This window comes from Colletes latitarsis, chromosome 6 (genome assembly GCF_051014445.1).
Source record: "Colletes latitarsis isolate SP2378_abdomen chromosome 6, iyColLati1, whole genome shotgun sequence".
NCBI classification, from domain to species: Eukaryota; Metazoa; Arthropoda; class Insecta; order Hymenoptera; family Colletidae; genus Colletes; species Colletes latitarsis.
In genome coordinates this window covers 6927851-6949833 of record NC_135139.1, presented here as the reverse complement: position 1 = coordinate 6949833, position 21983 = coordinate 6927851, and the positions used below count along the sequence as shown (strand labels likewise).

Sequence of the window (21983 nt, the reverse complement as noted above, 5' to 3'; positions counted from 1 at the left end):
AAAACACTTATTTTATACGAAAAAGTTCAAAAAATTAGTCAATGTTTGTTCCAGGTCGATCTAAGGATGGAAACAGCGCCAAGTCGGAGATAAAATATTTAGTCTCAAATATATATTTATATTAAAAACGATCAGAATTTGTTGCACACAGTTTGAAAGAACATTATCTCAACTTTAAAGTGATTAGAGATACAAGGTATATGTTATCTTGACGTACAGTGTAAATATTGGGTACGAAATGTTAGCGCGTTGATTCATTTCGCTCGATTTATCAAAATAATAACATATCTTGATAAACGTTTAAGATAGGCAATTAAAATTTCACACGAATCAATTTTTAAAGTCTATTAAGTATTAATATGTATATGATGCTTGTTAAAAACAAAAATCAACGACCATGATGAATGGCGTGCAGCTTGATGTGGAATGACTCAAACTGCGTGGAAGGAAACTCCTTGACACTGCGAAGTTGCCCGAGCATAGATGCCTCACACGCCCCACCTCGCGGAACGATGATTCCATGGTAACCGGGGTGGGTTCGCAGACCACAACAGACGACGTTCGTTCGTCGAAGAGATTGTGAGAGACTGGAGAGCGTGTCTATCGTTGCCGGTGCGATTCCTGTCTTTTTTCGCACACTGTGAATTGTGTTAGTTACGTTCAGTTCAACAAAACGTGTTTCAAAGGTTTGTTATATCGGTGGAATTTATTATGCGCATAAACTGGAGACAAACGCAACGAAAACAATAGAACAATATCTATTTTCTGGCCGTCGGAAAAGAGAAACTTCATCGTCGAGCGTTGGGGTCGCATTCGCGGCCCAGATCATCAGCAGAGGTTAGTGCGCGCCTAAAATTTAAATTAATTGGCTACGAACGAAATTCATTATTCGTCGTTGGGTATGAAACTGCTTAATAAAAATTCGAGTACAGTTTGATAAATGAATAAATCTGTTACCACATTGTCCATGATTGACAAAAATTTATTCGAAAATATTAAATCCGCTAGAAAACAACATTATATCTTACTAATATTTAATTTTATTTTTTGTTTGCTGTACATTTTCTTAAAATATTTTTATAGACATTTCAAGTACTGCATCGTCGTTAAGATAATTTCGCGCGAAAAGTTACATACACAAGACAACAATTGTATATACAATAACGAACGTACACTTTGATGAACAAACGGTTTAGAAAGTCGTTGCATTAATCGGAATAGAAGTTAAGTACATAACAAAACAACTGAGATATATCATTCGCACTGAGTCTTGCGAAGAGGAAAACGCGTAATTCTGAGAAATTCGAGTTTCGTAAAACTGACAAAGCCCCCTTAATTGCGTTACTTAATCATGGTTGAACGGATGCGTGTAACTTAATTTAATTGCATGTGTAACTGCCACCGTACAACTGATAGATACCAATGGAAAATAATTAAATAATGTTGTGGCGAACGTGTATATTTAGAACCAACGGCCGAAGCCTTTTCCAAGGTATCGTGAATTAATCGATTATCGGTACAGCGTGAAATTTCCACGGTGCATGATTTTCATGCACGCGGTCGATCGCACATCCGATGGCAAAACAAAAAATGGGGGACAACAACACGGTGTAAACAGTTTTTTTCGACTAAACTACGAAGTATGGCTTGCTAATAGATAATGTTAACGAGCAACCGTGCAATGAATGAGACTGTTGTCAGCGCGCGCTCACCGCGTGTTCTTAATTACCAGCAAAACCGCGACGTTCTGGTTTTTTTTTACGAAACTTTTTACCATGACTGTGGATCAGCCTTTATACGTCCACTCGCGAGTTAGAAACTACTTAACGAACCGATTCACATTCCAGTGTCCAATTTACTTTTCCACATATGCATTTAACCGCTAGTTAGTTACAGTTACTTTAAAGACAACCTTGTTAAATTATATTTCACAAGATTTAATATAACATTAAACATGTAACGATATTCGTAGTAATTAGGTTATTCAGATTCAAATAAATGGCGATGGCTCGTGCGACAGGTTGTTGATGCAACGTGAGATCTCATTCTTACCACGCCTGGGTGCTTGAATGTGTCTCTGGCCTTGAGTACCTATTTAAGAAAGATGCAACAATTTCGAGGATCTTCTAAAAACTTTTATACTACGAGATAAATACCGATTCGTATAAATACTGCAACTAACCTATGTTACTTTGACGTTTCTTCGAAACGTTTGGTTTAGGTATTTTTTTTCATTAATTTTCATCCCGTAAATGTCAGTAACTATGAAAGTGGTCTAGACAATGAATTCGACAAAAATTTGTAGGTTACGAATTTAATTTTATTACTTTGACGTTTTTTCGAGACATTTGGTGTAAGTATTTTTTTCCCATTAATTTTCATCCCGTAAATGTCAGTAATTATGAAAATGGTCTAGACAATGAATTCGATAAAAATTTGTAGGTTACAAGTTTAATTTTAAATTTAAGCTCGTAGAATCGAGGAAAATTCACAATTGCAGAATGCAACGAGGTTGCCATAAGTTTGAATTCAGATCTGCTTCGGAGAATCTCGCGTGTCTCGGGCACGGATCGATATCCGAAAAGGAGGGCCACGTCAACCGTGAACACGGGGTCCTCTCAAAAGTCGTATTTAACAGGCTAGCGTGCGACCTTTATAGACGGACCGTACATAATTCGTCTTGTAACTTTGTCCGTGTGACCACGTGCGCGTTGCGTATTGCAACGTGTGCGCGCGTTTATACGTGAAACCTCAACACATTGGTCGAGGGGCAGGTGGTAGGTATATTCTCAGACAAGATACTCAGTTTAACAAGGAGACCCGTGCCAGTTCCACAGCTGTCGGTGTGACAGCTGCATCTTTAGAAGTAAAAAGAAAAACGTTGAGGAAACCGGGGAACGGAGGGAGAGGGATCTCGTTCGAAATGTAAAATGGTTTTGCGAGTTAGTAATCGGACGTATTTCAACCTTTTCATAAACGAATAGAAACGATACGTCGTAATAACATTTTACACCTTTTAATACTATTTCAATTGAAGAAAATTATTATTTTAACGAAACTCTATTTTCATAAATGTATTTATTCAGAAAATGGTGTTCAAATTTTTTGGTTACTTTTAGTAAATAATAGTATATTTAGTACCATTTATCTAAAATTTATCTAAAATTGTTTTCTTGTAGTTGGCAGTACATTCTAGATTTCATTTCAAGAATTTGTACAATTAACAAATGTATAACAGACATACGTGAAGCATATATATTACAATTTTCTTCAGTTTTCATTGTATGTGTAATCGTGACCTCTTTATGTCAGTTAATTGAAAAAGAAACTTTCTTTATACTCGTACCGTAAACTTTTTGAAAAAGCTACCGTTTTCACGCTATGTCACCTATATTCTGTTCAACGAGGCAACAAATGAAAACAAACGCCCAAATGATGAAACGGATCGAACGTTAATATTAATAGTCGACGAACAAAGAACTATCCGTCTACTGTTTCCATCTCGTTGGACAAAAGTATAATTACTTGATTTGGGTGAAAATTAACAAATACGTATACGTCACGTAATACTATTTTAATTAAAAAACATAATTATTCAAACGAATAATAAATTATTCCATTAATTGATTTTGTTTAAAACAGAATCCGATCTTAAGATGAAAATAATAAAAGTTAAATATAAAATTGTAATCCAGTCTCACGTTAATAGTTTTTTTTAAATTACAGTTATTTAATCGTTCGCGAACTATGCGGTTTTAAATTTGTTTGCTTGAATTAGTTTAAAGCCAATGTCATTGCTCTTACATAATATTAAAATACAATTTTAATCAAGTCAAAATGGAGTGTGTACACACGATGCACACACGTCTTTTAAAAATTATATTTGCATATATCAAGAAACGTGGGTGTCTGTTATGTCCTTCAGCATATCGCGATAATACGAAACAGATAACTAATTATAGAAATGACGAGTCCCAGGCCTCCGGGGGCTCTGTTACCTGTTTCTCTGTTTTAACTTGCATTTTTCAGTTTATCGGCGTGGCATTATTTCTAGATGACAATGGACACTGTGTACGAAATGTTTTATTCGACATTCTTATTAAAGTAACCTTTGTGTGCCGTAGCGAACGTTCTATGTACAGAATAATATTGTTAGTATGTTCAAGAACGAGTGAAAACAATTCACTCTTGACATTGCCAATATTCTAAATGTGTACGTACTCTAGACAGTAACTGTAATACTTGAACTAATTAGGACACCATCATTGAATAAGATTTAAATAAAAATATTATATTGCTTATTATACATATTATTGTGCTAATTGGATATTTTAATTTCTCGAACCGGATTTAATTAAGGTTGCATATTATGTTATAATAATATTCTACATTATCGTTTGAGGGATCTTTGAATTCTAAACTATATTAGAATAATCATATTATTTAGATTTCAATATTCATGATAAAAACAATATTGTTGCTACTTTTCTAAATAAAAAATTTAAAATAGGCAATTTCTTATGGTAAGTAGAACAAAGTGAAACATTTACAACATTCACTTCAAAGATAAAGGTCAAATTTACATGAGAGCATTTCATGTATAAATATGTACAGACGCTCAGAAAGATCATAATGATCATTAAGATGTTTTCCATCGTAAAAATATAATTATAAAAGCATGAATATAATATAAAAATTGTATTGAGTTGTATAAAATCAAAATCAAATAATATACAATATTAATATATACTGTGAGAAAATTGAATTTAATTCTGGATTCATATGTTAAGAAGACATAAATTCAATTTTCTCACAGTATATATTAATATTGTATATTATTTGATTTTATACAACTATTTTCTCGGGTTTAAAGTTGCATTTACAGTCATTAGCGACTGGTTACTGTTAGTTACGTGGTTCTTCTTAAATATTTGTCTAGGTGTATGTATCTTTGACTAGTTGTTATACAGCTATTGTATTATGCTATCTAGTATTTTTAATTACGTTTTAATAACATTTCCGAAGAAGGCTCTTCGTTATTATTATTCTACCATAAGGAATGTCCACTTTTATTTTTTAATTTATGACAAAACATTATGGCTGAAAAATTACACAAGTTTTAATTAATACACATCATTCTACATGACTCATACTGGTGACTTATAGCGTGAAACAACGCAAATAACTTGTTCCTTTAGAAATTACAGGAAAAGAAAAAAGACGAATTAATTTTGCTTATATGCATGTACATCAGAATGAAAACTTTTTACCCGTTTTAATGATTCTACCGGAAACCGGAAATTCATCACATGTTTCGTGCAATCAATTTTTTCGAGATTCGTTTAAGTTAAATTTAAATAGCATAGAATGCGTTAACTTCGAAGGCAAGAAAATTCCGTTAAATGAATGTGTACACGAATGAAAGAAATTTAAAAGGTAAGACCACTGTAAAAACCTGAAATAAAATGTTTTTTGGCCAATTTTTTTATTGTGGATGGAAAAATAAGAGGATAATAATATTCAAGAATCTTATTAAGTGCAAAAACTTGAAATAAAGCGTTTTTTGGCGATTTTTTTTGGGATGGATGGACAAATAAAAGGATAATAATATTCAAGAATGTTATTAAGTGTAAAATTCTGAAATAAAGCGTTTTTTTGCAATTTTTTTTTTGATGTATGAACAAGTAAGAGATAACCATGTCGTTAAGTGTTAAAAAAAAAATATTTATTCAAAAATAGTGCAAAATGACGACGCTGGAGCCATTCTCACGAGGCGTGTTTCGAATTCGAGGCGCTCTATGGTACGCAGTGTAACTAACACAAAGTATCTGGAAAAAAACAAAAAATTGTCTCTTAATCTACACGAGTATAGCTAGAGAAATACGTAGGGAATTTTTGAAACATTAGTTTTTGTGCAATTGGCGAGCATTTGAAGTAGAAAATTCAATTTTGTACAAAAAATGGGGCAATGACTAATGTTAAAATTAATTTATCGAAGATCGCCTACGTATTTCTCTAGCTATACTCATGTAGATTAAGAGAAAATTTTTTGTTTTTTTCCAGATACAAATTTGCGTCAATTACACTGCGTGCCTTAAATTCAACACGCCTCGCGAGAATGGCTCCAGCGTCGTTATTTTGCACTATTTTTGAATAAATATTTTGTTTTAACACTTAACGACATGGTTAATAACATTCTTGAATATTATTACCCTCTTCCTTTTCTATCCATCAAAAAAACGCTTTATTTCAGATTTTTACACTGGTCTTACCCCTTATGCCTGAGTCTGACTGCTTTGAAAAACGATATTTGTTTAATTTAACGGTTTAAGGGATAACAATACTTGTTTTCCTTTAAATTATACGTTAGATACAACATAATAATTAACAAAAACCGCATTTTTATATAGCTTAGAAACAAGTCCAATACAGAAAACTGATCGTTCTTGGAAAAATATGAGCGTTAAATGTACATCTACACGAATGAAAGAAATTTAAGGACCGGAAAATTATTACGGAGAATAATATGCCCCGCAGAAATACGTTTTTTCCGTGGTGGTGTATTTAAATAAAAGAAAGTGGAGCATTTTAGAAAATATTCCAATTACGGAAATTCTGTAATCAAGGGGAAAGAAAGAGAGAGAGGTGTGTGCGTGTACTTTACTTGGTACTGGTGCAAGAATTCACGGAACGCGTAAGAAAAGTAAAATGTTACACAACCAACGAGGCTAGCAGCGAATAAAGTGCTTAATACGGGTACTCGAACTGCAGAGCGACCGTTTAATTGGCGCGTGTAGTGGCTCGATCGATTGTAGTTAGGAAACAGCCGAGGGAAGAGAGCGAGAGTTTTGCGATCGATCGGTCATTTTCTCTGTGTAACTTTCCGAGGTAGCTCGATACGGCGATACATCGATTAAAACCAATTTTAAATGGAAGTTAATTTTGTTCTTAATAGGAATCAAGCATTATAAGAATGCTGCGCCTGTGCTTGCGTAAGTGTAATGTATATAAATTAGCTGTATGTAGGTGACCTCTAATTACAACGGTATCGAATGATAAAGCTCGCGCGCGTAACTACGTGAGTCATGCCACACATTGAAAGTCGAATATACAGGGTGTTCGGCCACCCTGGGAAAAATTTTAATGGAAGATTCTAGAGGTCAAAATAAGACGAAAATCAAGAATACTAATTTGTTGATGGAGGATTCGTTAAAAAGTTATTAACGTTTAAAATTCCACCCATAATGAATTTTTTTCTAGAAAGTGAGTAGGATTTCAGGGGTAGGACTATTCACCAAAAATCATTGCAATTGACCCCCGCAACTAAAAATAATTTTTTCAAAACGATTTGAGATTTTTTGTTTTCGTCGAAAAATTTAGGCACCTACCCCCTTGTCGATTTTTCTTAAAAATTAGTTTTTCATTTTTGGTAATTTTATTTGACGCCCTACAGAAAAGTTGTGTAATACTTTTTTCTAGGTACCCATGAGCTCTTCTTCAGAAAAAAGTTTCAGTGAAATATATTCACTATCGTAGGAATTATGGCTGTTTGAAAATTGGACCATTTTTATGGAGTTTTTCTCATTTTAGTGGGTCAAGAAACAACTTTTCGTATATTTTTAGAACTTCTACATATTCTACACTAAAATACGCGTCGTTTGCTTTTTTAAACATTAAAATCGCCCAATCCGTTCAGAAGTTATGACGTTTTAAAGATTCACATGAAAATTCGGGCAGATATTTCTGGCCAGAAATTATATTTTCGGTAAAGAATTTTTTTCTCGAAAATGCATAGAATTTCGGGGGTATGTATAATGACCAAAAATGATTGTTATTACCCACTGTAACTAAATATAATTTTTTTAATATGATTTGAAATTTTTTAATTTTGTCTGAAAATTTCAGTACCTACTCGAATTTTTTTCTCGAAAGTGGGTAGGATTTCAGGGGTATGTGTATTCACCAAAAATGATTGTAATTCAGCCCCACAACCGAAAATAATTTTTCCAGAACGATTTGAAATTTTTGAATTTAATTGTTAATAACTTTTTAACGAAGCCTCCATCAACAAATTGGTATTCTTGATTTTCGTCTTATTTTGGCCTCTAGAATTCTCCATTAAAACTTTTCCCAAGGGTGGCCGAACACCCTGTATACCTACGCTCCCAGTGATAATTCACCGGACACTTCGTACAATTAGGATGTAGACTTTTACACCACGAAATGACCTACAGTGATTGTCACTTAAAATCGTACACCTAGCGGTTCAGCCGACATTTTTTCGATAAAACATGAAAATTGTACTAAATTATTGAAACTCGTATAGAGGCATATTGTGTAATGTTTCTTTATTTGATTCCTTAACAACAATATAAAAAACCCTTTAGTAGTACTCAGTAAATTAAATAAAATTCGAGGATTGCCTATGAAACTTAGCTGTTAGTGAAAATCGTACACTGTTGGTAACATTGGAAATCCGGTGAATCCCCAATTGTTTCTGGTGTAACAATGTTTAGCAACGATTGAATCTAGTTGATTTAGCAGCATTCTGATTGTTATATGTGTTGTTCTGCCACAGAATCAATAAAATAGACTTAAAATGCGACAAACTGCAGTAGCGGAGCGTGAATTAATTATCACTATAAAAACAAAAATAGTTAGGATGAAATTAGTAAAATTATTAATCGAAGTAGAAGCACAGTTCAATGTATAATAAAACGATACAAAGAAGTAGATCGTGTAGTGAATAAATTAAAAGAGAGGTCTGATAAGAAACTGAATATCAGGGATGAACGATTGTTAGAAAAATTAAGTTGAAAAATAGTTAAATAAGAAAGTAAATGACTGAACCATTAGAAGAGTATTAAGAAAACAGAAGTATCATGGTAGAGTTGCTCGTAAGAAGTCGTTCATAAGTTTGCAGAATAGGAAGAAGAGGTACGAGTTTGCTAAGAAAACACGGGAATTTCCCAAGATCATATTACTAAACAGTGATGCCAACATAACCAGAAATTGTCGCAACAGTTGTAACTAAGTACATAAAAGCAGGGGTGTTAACTTTATATTGACTCGAGGAAAAGGAATTTTTTTTGTTCTTTGCATTATATGTTTGCTTACTGTTAAATTATTACTAAAAAAAATATGTTTTCTATAGAAGATAAATTGAGCTTTCAATGTCATACACCTTTTTCCTGTTTTCTTTCGGAGCTTTTAAATTATTTCAAGGAGAAGTTGAAAATTTCAAGTGTTAACTTTATATTGACGTTCACTGTAAGTTAATATTAATTTCAATATTAAGTTGCATATAAGTTGGAATCAGCTGGAATTAAATACAGGTAGCCCTCCTACAACACGGCATCCTATAACACGGTTTCACTCCAACACGATAAGAAAATTGCAAAAATCTTTGTACAACACTGTACTTCTACAGCACTGGATAACATGATTTTTGCTTAACATATTTAAAAACTAAATTACCTTAAAATAATGACGCGAAGGAAGAATAAACTATAGTGTCTTTACATGAAAATATATAAACAAATTATAATTTATTAAATTAAAATAATATTTCTTAGTTCTTTTTTTTGTTTTGTGTTGTGCATACATTTATATTTTTCATAAAAATTAAGTTGCTTATGTAGAATTAAAAAAAAAAATATTTATTTTTAATAAATTTTCGGAATGTAACCCCCCTTTGTACTGGCTTTGGGTCTCATGTAACACGGTTTCACACAACACGGCATTTTCTAGGAAACCTATCCACTATAGGAGGGTTACCTGTATTTAGAAATGCCTTGGATCGCAGTGATTTTAAGTTGCTGCACATGTTCGATCGTTCGATAGTTTCGAGTGGCCTTATATTTAAAATCGTTCCGGCGATTCGGGATACATTAAGCCGTTTCGATAACTCGAGTGTGTTCGAGTAGCTCGGATATCGTCGAGTGGCGCCGAGAACGCTCGGATGTTCAAAGTCCTCGAAGAATTTACATGCGGGGCGAAACGGCAGGAAATTTTGAAATGCTCGAACACGATCGATGATCGATGTTTACGACGTTCTCGAAATACACACAGGCTGTATCACGAGACTCCATTGGCAATGTCCCGTCGCGTTTCCATTTTCCCCTATTACTCCGACAAACGAGAACGAGAGTCTCCAAGCTCGCCTTGACGCTCCTTACAAATCGATTCAACTGCCATACCGGCTATGCCTCTTCGGTATACATATACGATTATACTCAGTGACAACAAACCACAACGCACATTACGTCCCAATTCCACTGGATCGAGTTTGACCTCAGCTACTGACACAAATTACACAAGCGAGGGAGCATGTATGCTTCAACCTATTTAATCCTTTGGCCGCTACGAACTTGCGATGATAATTTTATCCGTTTCGCGGTAGGTAATTTATCTTGTCCTGGCGAAGAATAACTGGGGCTTGACGGTGGAATTTTACGCGAAGAATTTTAAACGTAGAAAACATTTAATTATATCCATTTTTAAATTGAACGCGTATATTTTCGTTATTCGCGGCTAAATTTCTTGAAAAACTTTTGTACATCTGTTTACATTGGAAATTGAATCGTAAATGTTGAAATTACGTTCTTATTATTTTCGATATCACAAACTATTGCTCGGAAAGTAATTTCGTTTTTCTCCTTCGTAAAAAAGAACAATTTTCTGGGAAAAATTTTAATGGAAGATTCTAGAGGTTAAAATAAGACGAAAATCAAGAATACCAATTTGTTGATGGGGGCTTCGTTAAAAAGTTACTAACATTTAAAGTTCCGCCCGTACTGAATTTTTTTCTAGAAAGTGGGCAGCATTTCGGGGGTATGTCTATTCACCAAAAACGATTGTAATTGACCACTGTAATTAAAAATAATTTTTTTAGAACGATTTGAAATTTTTAAATTTTGCTGAAAAATTTCTGCACTTACTGAATTTTTTTCTCGAAAGTGGATAGGATTTTAGGGGTATGTCTATTCACCAAAAATGATTGTAATTGACCCCCGCAACTGAAAATAATTTTTTCAGAATTGATTAAAAATTTTTTTTTTCGCCGAAAAATTTAGGCACCTACCCCCTGTCGATTTTTCTTAAAAATTCGTTTTTGATTTTTAGTCATTTTGTTTGACGCTGTATGGAAATATTGTCTAATAGTTTTTTGTAGGTACCCATAAGCTCTACGTCACAAAAAAGTTTCATTGAAGTATATTTACTATTGTAGGAGTTATGGCCGTTTGAAAATTGGACCATTTTTATGGGGTTTTTCTCATTTTACGGGGTTAAAAAACAACTTCTCAAACATTTTTGGAATTTCTACATATTCTACACCAAAATACGCGTCGTTTGCTTTTTTAAACATTAAAATCATCCAATCCGTTCAGGAGTTATGACATTTTAAAGATTCGCATGAATTTTCAGGGAAGTAGTTCTGGCCTCACATTAGATTTTTGATAATGAATTTTTTTCTCGAAAGTGCGTAGGATTTCGAGGGTATGTCTATTCACCAAAAATGCTTGTAATAGATCCCTGTAACTAAATATAATTTTTTTATTACGATTTGAAATTTTTTAATTTCGTCTAAAATTCAGTACCTACTCAAATTTTTTTCTCGAAAGTGAGTAGGATTTCACGAGTATGTGTATTCACCAAAAATGATTGTAATTGACCCCCACAACCAAAAATAATTTTTTCAGAATGATTTAGAATTTTTTAATTTAATTTTTTAATAACTTTTTAACGAAGCCTCAATCGAGAAATTGATATTCTTGATTTTACGTCTTATTTTGGCTTCTAGAATCTCCCATTAAAATTTTCATCAGAGGTGGCTGAACACCCTGTAGAATGAAAATACGGTTTTAAAGTTTGCTGGTTAAAAATACAATTAACGTTTCTGTTGGTAAGAAAACGAAACTACTTTCCGAACAACCCAATAAACAACGTTAATAGTTTTTTAGACAATTTGATATTTCGATAAATATGCTGCTATGGGGATGAAATACTTAGAACAACAATTTTATAAATAAAATATAGTAATAATAATAAAGAAGACTAAATACTGTAAATTGAAACAAAAAATAGTAACTTATTTCGCTTACTTTGAATTTCTTGTAAAAAATATTTTACATTTATACAAAAATTCATGTGTAAAACTGAATTTTTTCGATCGACCCATAACGTTGTGGAATAAGCTCAAAAAGCATTAGAGGGTAATATATTTTTTCAGGTGGCGTGGGGTACAGCAGTGATGGAATTACAAAGTTGGCTGCTCTATCATCTTGTAGCCGTAACCGACTGTAATCAAGGTACACGAATGTTATCCGCGTAACGTTTTAATCCATTCTCGCGAACAACACAACTGCTTGATGTCATTTTGCGTTGCTCGCTTAATTTTAATATAACGTTTTATATTTTATGCAAACATCGATTCATCATTTTCTGTCCTTGGTTATTTTAGTTACTTTTGCCTGAGTTTCAACCGTGCTCACAGAACAGTACTGCTTCTTTATTTCATTCACAATCCCGTTATCGCCTAGAGGAAACAGCAGTATACCAATGTTTGATGGTAAGTCCAGATCGCATACACATGTACGGCCATTATTATTTTCATCGTGATAAGATTGGCATTAATCATTAGAGATAAGTATTAGTCATTGCAAGGGTTCATCGGAAAGCAATGTCTCCATAACTTCAATTCTAGTGAAGATATTTTGATAAATGAGATAAAATAATGATACCGTAAATGAGTTCTTCTATTCTCTAATTTATCCACGTCACAATTTGATCCATGTTTTTGCAAATATCTCTGGTGAAATTCCAGTCAATTAACTATCACGGTCCGACGGTCCTTTGCAATTCTTCGCGTTGATACGCTGATTTAAACAAAGATTAGAATTAGAAGAAGAAACATTTGCTGCAACCTGACGCCGCTAAGATTCACACTTCGCGTACCAACAACGAGACAATGGCGAAATTGTATATCTCTGTCGTATCTTTCATGCAGTCCAGATTAGGTGTCAGAAGACTGTTCCCTCTAAAAATTGAAAAGACTTGTCAAGTCTTAGTTCGGAGATCGAGTTACTAAATAATGTCGTAGATTTAAAATAAAAAAATTATGCAAGTGATACAGTAGTAGTATTGTACATATCAAATATAGAAGAAATAAAGTGAACTAAGTGAACGTATGTTCTTAAGTACAGTGGCTCACAGTGAAAATCGTCCACCGTGGTTAAGTGTATATAAATCTTTATAAAAGTCTAAATACGAGTAAAAAATATGTACATGTTGTGAATAGCGAACTATTTTGTTTTTATTATTACGTAATATAACCCAAACATACAAATTTTTGTAAATAATAATTACATTACAACATTTTAAATGTACAATGAAAATCGTCCATCTAGTTATAAATCAAAAACTTAAACACTAATTATAAAAAGTTTTATTTCAAATATTTGGTCGGATTTCCTTTACTGTTCTCTACTTCTCTAAGCCTATTATTGATCGATTTAACTAATTTTTCGGTATATTCAGAAGAAATTTTATTCCATTCTATTTTCAACACTTCTTTTAATTGTTCTTTGTTTGTTATGAAATGTTGCCGAAGTTTGGTCTCTAATTCGTACCATATATGCTCAATAACATTTAAATTCGGCGATTGGGGTGGTGTTTCAATTACCTTTGGGCAATTATAGAGTAATCATTCCCGAACAAGTACATCCATCGGTCCACATTTACCTCAATAAAATGTAATGCACCGACATCGTTGGTTGCCATGCAGTCCCCAACTATGGCAGAACCGTCGCCTTTTTTAACTATGGAGGTGATTTTCTTTACATTTAATTCTGTGTTCGATTTTCTCCAGACTTAACCCAGATCTGAACCGAAAATGTGAAATTGACTTTCGTCTGCAAAAAGAACGTTTTTCCAAAACGAAAGCCTTGATTAATGTACTCCCGAGCGAATTCGATTCTTTTAAGTTTGTTCATTGCACTGATGAACAGCTTTCTTCTTGCTACTCGACCATGATAATTATTTTTCCGTAGTATTTTACGAATATTTTCTGGGTGCACCTTTTTATTTAAATATATTTCAACATCACCAGCTATTTCTGGGACAATTATCCTGGGATTTGTCTTAATTTGTCGTAAAACATATCGCTCATTATGATCGTTTAAAATCTTCTTATTTTTTTTTAATTTGTTTGATATGCGGTTTTCACTTATACAGGGTGTTCGACCTGGGAAAAAATTTAATGGAGGATTTTAGAGGCCAAAATAAGACGAAAATCAAGAATACCAATTTGTTGATGGAGGCTTCGTTAAAAAGTTATTAACGTTTAAAGTTCCGCCCGTACTGAATTTTTTTCTCGAAAATGCGCAAGATTTCGGGGGTATGTTTATTCACCAAAAATGATTGTAATTGACCCCCGCAACCGAAAATAATTTTTTCAGAATTAATTAAACATTTTTTTTTTCGCCGAAAAATTTGACTACCTATCCCCGGTCGATTTTTCTTAAAAATTCGTTTTTAATTTTTAGTAATTTTGTTTGACGCCTTATAGAAAAGTTATCTAATACTTTTTTGTAGGTATCTATGGGCTCTACTTCAGAAAAAATTTTCATTTAAATGTATTCACTATTGTAGGTGTTATGACTGTTTGAAAATTGGACCATTTTTATAGACTTTTTCTCATTTTTCGGGGTTAAGGATCAACTTTTCGAATATTTTTGGAATTTCTACATATTCTACACCAAACTACGCGTTGTTTGCTTTTTTAAACATTAAAATCGTCCAATCCGTTCAGGAGTTATGACATTTTAAAGATTCGCATGAAATTTCAGGGAGGTATTTCTGGCCTCATATTAGATTTTCGGTAAAGAATTTTTTTCTTGAAAGTGCGTAGGATTTCGAGGGTATGTCTATTCACCAGAAATGCTTGTAATAGACCCCTGTAACTAAATATAATTTTTTTATTACGATTTGAAATTTTTTAATTTCGTCTAAAATTCAGTACCTACTCGAATTTTTTTCTCGAAAGTGGGTAGGATTTCACGAGTATGTGTATTCACTAAAAATGATTGTAATTGACCCCCGCAACCGAAAATAATTTTTCCAGAACGATTTGAAACTTTTGAATTTAATTGTTAATAACTTCCTAACGAAGCCTCCATCAACAAATTGGTGTTCTTGATTTTCGTCTTATTTTGGCCTGTAGAATGCCCCATTAAAATTTTTCCCAGGGGTAGCCGTACACCCTGTATATCTTTTAAGAATGTATTCTACTGTAGTACGACTTCTATTTATAATTCGTGCAATTTCACGTTGAGATTTATCTTCATTATAATGGAGAATTACTAATTTTCGTATCTCCATTGTTATTTATTTTTTTTTGAGATTCCATTTTTCCAAATCGATAAATTAATGAAATAGTGTGATAAAACTGTGCTCATCTAATGCTTAACATTTTGACTGCCACGTCACCCAAATATGGATGTCAGAAATTTTAACAGTGGAACTAAAATAATTAATTCTCAAGTTGAAATGTTAAAGAAAGTAAATTTGAATAAGCTTCATAAATTTTAGAGAAGTTACGAAAGTAAGTACTACGACAAGTTTTAAGTTATGTAATTTACAATTGTCTAAAATCAAAGTTTTGATCTCGTAAACAATTTTACGGTTTTAGACTAGCAATCAACGTGTTAAGCGAAAAAATGTGAAAAACGATTGAACACATATATGTTAATTAGAGGAATCCCCGAATATTATAGATGGACGAGTTTTAGTGTGAGTCAAATTTTATAGATGTCATTACATATATTCACTTTGCTTCATATATTTGCTAATATTTAGGTCTCTTTTTACATGGAAACAAGTAACAATAGAGATGAAACATTATTACGATAATTACAAAAATCTCATGTTCATATAATGCATATTTGAGCCAAAGTTAAGAAAGCGAATGTGGTAGACGATTTTCACTGTGAGCCACTGTATATGTCTTACGCAATTGAATGGTTAAACTAAGATTAAGAAGATGGTGACATTATTTTTCCTTTTACCCTCTTGCATACTGTTGATTCTGTCTTTCCACCTAACAGAAGGACCACTATTTAACCGATATCTCGCCAAGCAGATGCGTACAGTGTGTTAAACTTTTTTCAGTGATGCAGTCGGCGACTACATTGAACGGTGGATCTTATCCCGCCGGAGGCACCGGAAGTCGTGCCCGCGATTTAGGTCTGCGAGCTCAGAAGAAACTCCTTGGCAGAGTCGTGTCTACGGGAGCCGGAAGATCGCTTCTGATAGACGATGCCACCACTTCGCTTTTAGACAATCTTTATAAGCTCATGGAGAAAGCTGCTAAATCTAATTCTAATCTGGACAAAAAGCAGCCTGAAAAAGTTTTGAAAAACATCGTTAAGTTGTCTATTAAGGTACCTATCATGATAACTCTCGATACAGATGTATCGGAAGACAACCAACCATTTTGAATGTATGATGTGATTTCCAAATTTTTTGGAAGAAGATACTTACTTAAAAAAAAAAGAAGAAATTTTCTACACCCAAGATGTAAAGACAAAAATTTTGATTACATTTATTTTAATTAATTCAAAATGAAATTGTTCTTATCGATTGAATTTTTTACTCGTTGATATATAAAATGATTATTTAAAGAAAGCTTCGGATCAAATTAAATGCTTACAAATGCTCGTGTCACTAAGTAGGATTCTATTTACTGTACTATATATTGCAAGTAATGCGATACGCAAATACGAAGTGATAAAAATCCGAGAAACATATTTGTATCATTTTTTTTAACTAAAACTATCGAGGGGACTTATTAAAAGAGACAAATAATCTATTTAACCTCTTCAAAGATGCCACATGCATATGTGTATTGTGCAGAAATGTGAAATTGACTAGCGGGTCTGATTAGTTATAGTATAATTTTTTCCATATAGATCCACTTTCTTATAGCAAGGCGATTATACTATAATCACTCAGATCCGCTAGCTAACTTTTCGTCTCGGTACAGTGTTTAGTTTCTAAGTTATTTTAAACACTGTAATATGGACGTTACAATTGTACATAAATATTCATGATTAGATTTTTCAATAATAGAACACAACAATATCATCACAAGACTGATAGACGCATAAATCAATAGTAGTTAGAATTGTAGTTTTTTTTTTATATAAAGCATCTCATTCTTGGAGAGGTTGAAATAATAAAAGGAAAATATATTCGTACAATCAATGTATTAATAAAAATAGATTAAGTTTTAAATTATTCATATTTTGATATACAAAAAATGTTCTGCCGCGTCTCCGTTTGATTTGCGAGGCGCTCTCCCCAGAAGTCGCGTGCCCTACTTTGAAATACATTGATATACTCGGATCAAACTCAATTAGCTGCTTAAGAACACTTCTTCAATTGTGACAGGTCTATTACTTTCAACGTGATAACACATTTAATACGTTGACTGCCACGTTAATGTTCTCGAAACCTACCATAAATTCGAATTTCTTTGTTTAGCAAATTAGAAACTATGCGACAAACAATATTATAGAATATTATTATAAAAATTAACGCGTCAGAAGCCGATAACAGGTGGCTGTCAAAGTATTAAGTGACTACATTTTGGTATATCCAAAATTGCGGCGACTATATCTGTGAATTGATAGTCAATATGTTAAGAGACCAGAGACAGAACGTAAGTCAAACGGTCTGATGGAGATAAGTCCTCGGTAGCCTTGAGCAGCCAATTGATTTTGATCTAACTGTAGGCTTAGAGAGGAGGAATTCGTCGACGGTCAGGATAACTCAATTGATTAGAACAATGCAGTCCATGAGAGAAGCCCCTTGCACAGCTTTCACCACCTTCACGTGTCGTATTATACAAGATGTGCACATGGACATCGATATCATAGCATTCGTGCATGCATGAACGAGAGATACAGTAGGGGAAACTACGAAGTTTACTGTGGACAACATACCAGAGATGGGCAAAATTCTTATCTGGATGATAATTTCGAATAACGAATAAAAGTTTATCTCGATAACTGTTCGATTTAACAAACATTGTGAATAAATCAGTAATACAGAGTTTTTGTTCATCGTCTATTATTTAAATAGAATTCTGCGCATCTCTGACAGCATAAGACTAGGCCAGACCGACCAGTGCTGTCCAATACTTGCTTCGGGGCATAGGAAACTCCCTGACACTGCCTCTCTCTGTCAGCATGATACAGGAATGTAACTTGATGCCGTGTCATGTGTGAATACACCATACAAACGTGATTCAGCGCGTGGTGGGGATGAAAGCCGCGCATGGGGCTCCACTCGTAGACGGCGCTGGTCTGAACCTTAAATCCAATCGACTAATTGTTTCCCCTCCCTGTAATCACAGTTATCATAAATGTCATTTTTTCATATACGTTGAATGCTTTTTTTTTACAGGTAGGACTTCTACAACGTAACCAGCAATTAAACGTCACCGACGATGCAAAGCTTATCGAAATAAGGAATGCTCTCAGAGCCGTAGCGATGTCCGTAGTTTCCTTTTACGAATTAGAGTTCAGTTTTGATAAAGCTTATTTGATCAAGTCGCTGGAACGTTGTAGAACCGCGATACAGACGCTCATAAAACCACATCTAACGGACAAATCTCAGGACCGGTGTGATCAGGTGTTCGATTTTTTAACGCATTCCGACTTTCTGGATTCCGTGTTCAGACAAGATTCTGAGCACAGACCTATTCTAGGAATGCTAGTTAGTGATATCAATAAGGCCTTAGACGTTGGGCATCTTTGATTTTTTGTTTGTTTTTTTAACGTAACCTCGTTTTCGTGATCACAGTGAAACGCATCGATGAAACTCACAGACTTGCTAAATATGTTATTAGAATTAAGGAAAGATAAGGGGAATTTTTCCCCGATAATAATTTAAAGAACGAAATCATGGTGCAGTTACTTATGATTGCCTGTTAAAAAAAAAAAAACATAATGATAAAATATGTTTTTTATACGAGGAGACGATTCAGAAATAAAATATCTCGTGAGAATGAATCGATTTCTACGGTAGTGCTCACTGATTTATGCAATAATTGTGAAATACTCTATTTATTTTCAGAATACCTATATATTGTATAATTGATGTATATTTATTTACGGTACTTGCGTGTTAGGAATACCAACTGTCAATCTATACCAAAAAGAAAAATGAGCTTATTTACGCCTGACAATGGATTTATAGCGATGGCGTTAGAAACGACTCGTTAATATCAACAGAATTAATGCGTGAAAGAAGCAATTTATCACCGCTGAGATCGCGCTAATAGAGATATTTGCTCTAAACAAATCCTTGTTGAAGGTTTAATCTTCTACACGTTAAGAGCTACATACTCTAACATATCGACGAGTGCATTCTAGGGCAAGATGGGACCTCCATTTGTACCTATATTGCGCTTTGGTACATTTTCGACACTTACATTATAAACACGACATATCTATTACAGTCACGGTTAAACCTCAATAATTGGATTGAAATATATACACCACATGTACTACAAGTATATCGCGATTTACGCATGTTTTGTATGCATTATACACATCTTACACATTATTTGTGATGATTCTCAATGAGATAAAAAAATGTTGTATCGATATACCATTAATAAATTATTTGTAAGGAGACAAATAACCCTCCCCCCCCTTTCTTTTAACATTACTCCTTACTTTTTCTACGTCTTCAATTAGAATAATTAATAAATGCAATTTCGATCATTGATTTGGTATATTTATGTACATTGATTATTTAGCGCAGTCACACACACACACATACACACGCACAAAATTACAATGTTACCAGCATAGCTGTATTCACTGTCCAAGCAGCATTAGTGTATAAGATTATTTATTATTCGGAATATCAAATAAAAATACGGAAATACATAAATTATTTTCATGTAATAATTAATTTTAGTAAAATGTTGCATATATTTGACCAAAATCAACTGTTACAACAGTCTGACAACACAATAAGGCGTAGCTACGATTGAAGACTTAACTCATAAAAGAATTCTGTACATACATAAATTGTACTAAATACTTTCCTAACAATCCAAACGCAACGTAAATTTTGAACTCTAAAAATGCTCAAAAAACAATCTATGTATTTTCCCTCTATCTTTAACATGGACGATAAATATTTTTTGAAATAACATTTTGCTATAGATATAATGAGAACACAAACACAGGGACTAATGTGTAACAAACTTAACTATACATACTTCCGTAGTATAAAGGAAATACAATATATATATAACATGATACATTTCACAAGAAAAGCAAAAAGAATATTAAAAATTATAAGGACAAATATTTGGAGTCACCCTAAAATAATTTGTCATGAATTTTCTAACATTCTTATGTTGAACATAATGTATAGAAAAAAATTTCCTGGCACAGTGATGCAGCGATTATAATTGTACAAAATTGTTATATAACTTATACATATATTTAAGTATAAAAATTATTTATTTATACTTTTCATATTGTATTATTTGAGTTAAAATATACGATGCTTAGATTTTCTTGTTTAAACGATGTTTGCATGAAAATTAGGACGTTTAGTATAGATATTACATTATAACGTGTACTGCAAATAGTTACTCAATATTGTTTAAGATGGTTTGTATGAGAACAATGAACTTCAAACGAATTAAATTTATTAGTTATTGTTAAGGTGTATGTATTTCCATAAAATACCAAAAATGCATAAAATTGTTATAAAACAGAATTACTGATACTTTGTAATATTTTTTCTTCTTTTTTTTTTTTGTTTTTGTAGTGTTCATAATAAAACCACATGCGATAGTCAATGTTGAAATGCATCCAATGTATTCGTTCATTATGCACGATCACAAACATATTTATACAGTCTATTATTCTATAATTTTGTAGATACAACACACATTTTTACTTATTATGTAATGTCTTAATGAGTATATGTCAACAATTTATATTCTGTTCATATACAAGCGTACAGAATATATTTTGTTATCGTATATTCATCAGAACGTTAGTAATTCAGTTGCGTATGGTTTACATGTTAACAATTTTTCGATCAATTGAAATGTCCTACACTAAATATTGAAAATGTATTTGCATCATTGCTGCATCAATCAGTGATTGTGACAAACATAATTCTAAACTTCATCGCCCAAGTAAATGAAAAACACAACCACATTTAATTTTCTAAATCAAATACGAACTCGATCAATTAAACTTAAAAATAATCGCACGCAATTAATGTCGTTACGATATAATATCTCACTTATTGAAGATACATTTATTGAAACAAATTTTCTCAATTGCATACAACAAACACATTTATACAATCACAGGTCGTGTATATCATTGTTCCTTATCGTAAATGCACACAGCTTACATTCATAATACTTTAACATTGTACAAGTTGTATAACGTACGGGTAATGATTCCGATCAAATTTGGGCAGCCATAATTTAAAATATCTGCATTGTAACTTTTATATGTTCCATGAACTAATTCTTAGAATAGATATATTCAATTAGTGTATGACAATATTAATAAAAGATTGCTTCTAAAAGAAATTAATATTTGAAAAATAATAAACTGTACATATTTTCAGTTATTAATTTAACAAAATATTAACAGTTGCCGTGCACATTCAAAATACATTATTATAGTTCATACATTGACCAAAGTTTCGTGTGTTTGACATTTCATTACGTAATACAGAAAGATGCGATAAAAGATATTTAATACGTATTTGTTTGCCTAAAATAAGTTTAGGTAACGAATACTCATTGTATATTGTTTTTTTTAAGGCCAGTATTAAAATTTCAACTTCATAAATTGTATTTGATAAAACTTAATGTTCATTGCAGTATTATTCGTTGATTACTTCTATAAATTTGTAGTTCTGTTAGA

At 32.8% G+C, this 21983-nt stretch overlaps 1 protein-coding gene across 4 annotated transcripts; it reads left to right on the top strand.

Moving 5' to 3' along the window:
* Positions 1-529: 529 nt before the first annotated feature.
* Sigmar (Tumor necrosis factor alpha-induced protein 8-like protein sigmar) lies at positions 530-19059 on the top strand. 4 transcript variants are annotated; one of them, XM_076766962.1, is made up of 5 exons: positions 531-837; positions 12233-12311; positions 12464-12571; positions 16171-16442; positions 18469-19059. In XM_076766962.1, the coding sequence occupies exons 3-5, from the start codon at positions 12562-12564 to the stop codon at positions 18820-18822; spliced, it is 636 nt and encodes a 211-aa protein (XP_076623077.1). In that variant the 5' UTR covers positions 531-837; positions 12233-12311; positions 12464-12561; the 3' UTR covers positions 18823-19059. The 4 variants fall into 4 exon arrangements, with proteins under 4 accessions (XP_076623076.1, XP_076623077.1, XP_076623075.1 ...); XM_076766963.1 differs by lacking the exon at positions 531-837 and adding an exon at positions 2474-2942; XM_076766961.1 differs by lacking the exon at positions 12464-12571 and having other exon boundaries at positions 530-837.
* Positions 19060-21983: the final 2924 nt, after the last annotated feature.

What these genes read in the sequence shown, in the direction of transcription:
- Sigmar (XM_076766960.1), top strand. An exon ending in CGTAACCGACTGTAATCAAG is followed by an intron (nt 12,312 to 16,170) that starts GTACACGAATGT and finishes AACTTTTTTCAG; the next exon opens with TGATGCAGTCGGCGACTACA. An exon ending in TCGTTAAGTTGTCTATTAAG is followed by an intron (nt 16,443 to 18,468) that starts GTACCTATCATG and finishes TTTTTTTTACAG; the next exon opens with GTAGGACTTCTACAACGTAA.